Source organism: Eurypyga helias, unplaced genomic scaffold (assembly GCF_000690775.1).
Source record: "Eurypyga helias isolate BGI_N326 unplaced genomic scaffold, ASM69077v1 scaffold34084, whole genome shotgun sequence".
NCBI lineage: Eukaryota > Metazoa > Chordata > Aves > Eurypygiformes > Eurypygidae > Eurypyga > Eurypyga helias.
Genome location: NW_010246204.1, coordinates 56,888 through 63,014, shown reverse-complemented (window position 1 = coordinate 63,014; position 6,127 = coordinate 56,888). Strand labels below are relative to the sequence as shown.

Here is a 6,127-nt window from a genome sequence, read left to right as displayed (position 1 = left end):
TGGTTAAATTTTTGGCTTTATATGAAATGGTGGAACTTTTAGGAATGTCTAAGCTGTTGTTTGAGGGGGTGTGAACTGAAACATTTAAGGGGTTGTTATTAAAATTGCTTGAGAGTGTCCTTAGAATTGCAAAGCTGAAAAACTGAATTTTTTTATATTCATTTAAAAAGCCTTCTTTTCTGCAAATTACAGGACAGTATAAACAAAACACTATAACCATGTTTATTCTTGTTTTGCAGACCGTGAGGACCAATCAATTCTCTGCACGTAAGTGAACACTTTTGGCATTTTTGGAAATCTGTATTGTAAAAAGGATCTTTGATACAGCTGTAGTCAATATTTGGCCTTTAATCTTGACAGGCAGTTTAATCTTTTTGGCCTTTAATCTTGACTAATCGTTAAAGATGTAGCATGGAGTGATATCTAATGTAGGGTATATTCTTTTAATACTGTAACTCACCTTATTGAAAGCTTCATAGGCATGTGCCGTTTAAGAAATGTAGTTGAAAAATGTCCATCAAGAGATCTGAAGCAGAAACAAGAAGCCTTAAAAAGTGTACCTCTGTCTGAAATGCTGTGCTGTAACTGCATAGTGTGTAGTGCCCGAAGCAGACATGAATCCAAAGTAGGTCTAGAAACCCTGCTGTGCAACAGCTTAGCTTTGGTTCCCCTTCAAATGGGGGAACTCTGAAGAAGTTGACGCTAAGGTTTCCTTCTGCTTTCTCTGTGTGCACCTGATTTGCCTCACCCAGGACCAAACCTCAGCTTAAGGTAGAGATTCCTCCACGATCTGGAAACGCAATGGTGGGGTAGTCTCAAGAGTGCGAATGTGCTGTCAGGCTTGTGACACTACCGAGCTGATCTGTCTTTGGGCTGCTGTTAAAAGGGGTGATCCAATTTCCTTTTCTCTCCCACATAGCCCATGTGTTTCTGCAGCCTCTTGTGCTGGTACTGGGGGTAGGCAGCCAACATGATAAATTGGTTCAGGGAGCAAAGCTGACAGAAAACCAGCCTTGCCACAGAATGATGTTTCTCAGCAGTTTAGTTCTCTGGGTCCGCACTCTGCAGGCTCAGAGGAGTACTAGCCCAAAGCAGGAGGTATGAACATGCAGGAGGGAGACTGTCACTGTTGGTAGCAAGCTGGGGGTTAGGATGGTTCATCTGTGATGTGAAACCACACCTTGGCTCTGTTCTGAAGCACTGCAGTTAGCAGTCTTGGGTATAACATAACCTATTCAGTTATCTGAGGGAGAAAGGGAAGATACGGTAGCTTGCATGCCTCACGCTTGGGTATGTGGTCAGTTGACCATACTGTGTGCCAGTGCATACCAGCTGCGTTGAGGCCATAGTTTGTGAGGATGCCTGCTTCCTGAAATAGCTTGATGGTTAGATTAATTGCTGGAAAGAGACCTGGGTTCAGTTTCCTTTTGGCTTGAAGGGATTCAAATCTTCATCTCCTGCTTCCTATAAAAGTGTCTTAACTATCAGACTCTATGAAGGTGGATCCTTTGCAGCCATGCTCTTTGGAACCATGGATACTATGAATACACAATTCATGGGGCCTAGGTACACAGAAGCAAATACAGTTCTGTAGCTAAGATAAAAGCTGGTCCAATTAATACACGCTCGTCTAGGTCTGTGGTTCTGATCTTAGTAAGACTTCTGTTTTCATGTGATGACTACTTCATGTGCAATGTACAAAACAGCCCTCAAAGCAGGGATGGGATCTCAGAGTGGAAAAAAAATTGCTTTGTTCTTGTGTGTTTGTGGATGCTTTGGCAGTATGTGCTTGCCCCAGGTGAATTTTTTTGAAGTAGATTTATGTTTTGTGCCTACGCATAAGCTTTGCACTCCTTTACGTGGTCAGCCAAGACCACAGAGATTGGAATGGCAGTGCTACAGGTTTTATTGATGGTTTGATCAGTTCATTTGCAAATGGGAAAGCCTTTTAAACTTTCTTGCCTACAGGTTACTGTAATAATTTGCTGCTTCTGTACTGAATAGACAATTGAACCCTGGTTTATATCCAGTACAGCACACCTGAGCACAAAAAATCTGGATCTTGTGATAGGTTCCGCATCTTGGCTAGGCAGTTGATAAGCTGCTTGCTGTACATCTGTCTGTAGGGAGAAGCTTGCTTGCAGATGCTGAGGGGTGGGGGATGGATGTGTGTCCTTACAGTCAGACCTCACGGGAGTGTGACCATATCCAGCACTGAGGTCTGGAGCTGCTGGAGGCTGCCTTAAGTGCAGTCCTAATATTAGACCCACAGAGATGGCCATGAGGACATCTGTTCTCTTGTTAATGTTTGGTGACAAATCTACTGCTCCATGTAAAACTTCAGAAGCTGGTGCTAAGAAGCAGTGAACAATACATCTCCGAAGGATTTCAACACTGTCCTAGAATCGTATCACAAAACTGAGTACTGAAACTATCAGTACTGTGATACTGGACAAGTTTTGCTGCCTTTAATCCGGTGTCTTGTTTGTACCAGTGTGAAAGGCTACACTTGACAGAAGTGTGGCAGAGTCTTAATAAAGCTGAGTTTTGAGTAAGATTCCAGGCTCTGCTGGCTCTTGTGTTGCTTTAACTTGCGTTTTTTACTGAAGTGCTTACACAGCAGCATGAAGGAAAAACAAGGTTACAATATCAATGTCACTGAACATGGTTTACAAGGAAATTAGCATTTCCTTAGTAATGTAGACAGATCTGTGGCCTCAGAATTATGAAGGGCCAGGCACTTCATGTTCAGACTGGATGTATAGGACCAAAGAACATCCAGTCTAGGTCTTACCCTTTGAGAATATGAAGACAGATGTTGTGATAGATGCTAGGATCCAAGGGTTTTCTATCATCTTAAAGTTGAACACCAGAGTTCCACTGTTGCTCAGCAGACCTTGCTAACGCTGTCTAACCATCAGCCCCATTTAGATGCTGACTATAAAAAAAGGATAGTAGGGGTTACCAGACTGCTGTTAGGTTAATAAACACTTTTCTTTTCAGATAGGTTTGTCTTCAGCTGCTTTATGCTGACTATAAAAAAGGATAGTAGGGGTTACCAGACTGCTGTTAGGTTAATAAACACTTTTCAGATAGGTTTGTCTTAAGCTGCTTTTCAGCTCTGTGTCCAATTCCAAGAGAGCCACCATCAAACCAATTTGTATTCCTCTGCATGTATCTTCTGAACAAATAGCCTGTAAAGACAGCTGCCTCCTGTGGCCTGTCCTGAACACAGTTTCCCCCAGGGGCTTCATGGGAGAGTTGTATTCTTTTGTCAGGTTTGCACTGTAAACTCAGTACTTTACATCTGGCTGGCTGGGATGTTAAATCCTCTTCATGAATGGGACAAGGCTATGGCAAACTCCCTTGTGTAGCAAAGGGAGGTCTCTTGTTTTGATCAAGAGGGCGCTGGTGTCCAGGACTTGTATTGCATTGCTGATTCTGTGATGAAGAAGTAAACTGTGTTTCCTTCCCCTGCTACTGGTTTGACAGGTCTTAGACTGAGGCAGGAATAAATATGGTGGAAGGAGTGTGTCTTATGTATACCGGAGGTTTTTTCAGAAGCTCTTCTGGTGGTTAATAGAAGGCTTGAGACATCTCATTCCAAACTTCTTGTCTCAGGACCTGGATCACCTGATTGACCCTGGTCTTCAGTAGAGCTGAAAGTCCTCAGAATACTTTTCCTGCCCTTCAGTAGGGGTGGTTCAAGCTAGTTAGTGAGAAAGAAAACATCCCTTGACTTGCACACTTAGGTGAGCAGACAGTTGTGGTGTGCCGATCATTCTCCTGTCTCCAGCTGCCTTGACTGTAATTGTCTTTATGTACATCCTGGCGAGAAGTCTCTCACATTGCTTGGTGAAGGTCCATCTGGTTAGCATCTCCACTGATCTCTCCCTGCCTCTAGCTGATCAAGTTTCCTGGGTTTTTACCTTCTGTGACCTTTGGAGTAGGGAGCCAGACCAGCTCTCAAATAATAATATTTGAATGACACCTTACCACCCTCTGGATCCAGGCCCCTTTTCTTCTTGACAGCCAGGAGCATTGCTCTCAAGGGCATTCTTAGGTGTAAGTTTGGTGCTGTTTCAAGCCTTGGTTTGGGTTCAGTTCTTCCTCTTCAAAGACTGTCTCTGCACTTTTTCCAGATGCTTTCCTTTGTTTAGTTCTAGTTTGTTTAGTGAATACCCGATCTGTTCGCACTTACGTTGGAAAACCTTAAAATTCAGTTTTATTGCCTCACCTGCAAGGTGACCTTAAGCTTTCAATTCTTCTGTACTCAATTGATAACTGGATCCTGATTTATATCTAGTACACAGGTATTTTTCTTTTAATCCTAGGCATGAAGATGTGCAAATTAAGTCCAGGGTTGAGGCTGTTTCCTTGTCTTCACCTATCTAGCTCTCTAGGAAATACTGATCTGTTTCCCCTGAAAGGACTGCAATTACCTTCATGCAGTCACTGTTCTAGAGAGTAGCTAGGTCTGTCCAGACATGTCATGAAACTTCAAGGGTGTTATTTAATGGTTTACTATGTAGAAAATCTACTTTTGTAGCTGAATTAAAGAATTTCTTATGATATTATGTAGGCATTTGGAGATCTGTGCACACTTTGCTTTGGGAGTACCAGTACCTATTGATCCAGGCTGGCTCAGCATTTGGTAGAGAGGAGTCATGGCTTGCGTGACAGGAAAGCGTGCAGGCAGTATACCTGTTGGGAGAAGGTGCATGCAGGTAGAACTTGTTGAGGAATACAGTTTGCTGAGAGTTATCTTCATTTGCTTCCCTCAGAGAGAATTGTGCTGAAGAATAACCTGTATTCCATTGAAATGCTGCAGTTATGGGCATTCTAATGCACCATGTCAAGGGGGTTGGCCTGCTGGATGGCTCTCAGCACATCTCATTATTTTGAAGGTAGTGGGATTACCTGGAGGTTTCCTGTCTCACCTTCATCTCTTGCTGATGTTCGATGAGAGTTTGGGGTCTGATATGCCATGAAGTTGAGTTTGCATAAACAGGTGATCTTAAAGTTAGTAATATTTTTCTCAAAGTCAAACTTAATACCAGGAAGGGAAAAACCCAAACCACTGTTGTGTCTCTGGGTGCTTGTCTCAACAGAACCTCTTGTCCTTCACCTGATATGGAAGCTGGTTCTTCAGGAGGGTATTGCTTGGATTGCCAGCTAATGTGACTGTCATTCAGTTTTCCAATCCAGACTTTTTTGCATAGATGACTTCCTGCTCTTGCTGTAGGAATAAGACTTGTCTCTGGGCATAAAATAGTGTGCCTTCTTCCTTTCTTCTGTTACCTTCTGTTTTCTTCCCTTTCCACATGCCATCTTTTAAGGAACTGAATATGGACAATTGCATTGCTGCAGAGACTAGTCTACAGGGCTCTATTCTGAGTTAGTGGGACATAATCTTATGGTTACTTGTGTGCTGACTTCCTTTCTTCTGGCCTCTTTTGTTTCACTGGGCTCCCTACTGTGTCCCCCAGACATGTCTGTTCGTACAAATTGGTTAGTACTTGAGCCCCAGGGACAGTTTGTAGGAGTAACTTTTTGATGAAATTACTTACTGTAGAAAGGTTTTTCTTGGAGTGAACCCGAGGTCATTTTCCCATGTCTAGGAGGACTCTTGTCTGCTCCATGGTATAACCCTGACTTTCTCAGGTAGCAGTGGTGTAATTTCTTATGTGCCCTCTGGCCTTTCGGTGTCTGAAAAACCCAAATATGTGTACAGGTATGTACACCAGCTGTTCCTGAACACGTTGGACAATTTATCATATATCCCTGAAAGCCAGATTATGGTTACTGATGAGATGGGAGGAGCTGGACAAACAATAGTGGTGCTAATTTCTTTGTAGCTTTGAAGCTGGATGATTTAATTTTAGGATGGTAACCACTAACAAACTGTCAGTAAGGTTGCCAGAGCTGCCTTTTGCTTTGTATTTTAGATCACTAGGCTTTCAAATAAAAAGCAAACAAGCAACTCCCAAAACCAGCAATTCTCTGGGAAGTTAGTCTTAGCTAACTTCCAGCTAATCATTCCCCCTTGGTTGGAGTGCAAATGATAATTGGTCTAGGAACTTCTGTCTGTAAACTCCTAGTTTGCTGGAAGGAAGGGAAAATACAT

At 42.8% G+C, this 6,127-nt stretch overlaps 1 protein-coding gene across 1 annotated transcript in view; it reads left to right on the top strand.

The window, feature by feature from the left end:
- Positions 1-239: 239 nt before the first annotated feature.
- Positions 240-6,127, top strand: part of MYH10 (myosin, heavy chain 10, non-muscle) — a gene marked incomplete at its 5' end in the record, with an annotated part of 62,495 nt that continues 56,607 nt past the window's right edge. Inside the window, one exon of the mRNA XM_010150324.1 lies at positions 240-267. Within this exon, the coding sequence (XP_010148626.1) occupies positions 240-267 (28 nt within the window). The remainder of the gene's footprint in view (positions 268-6,127) is intronic.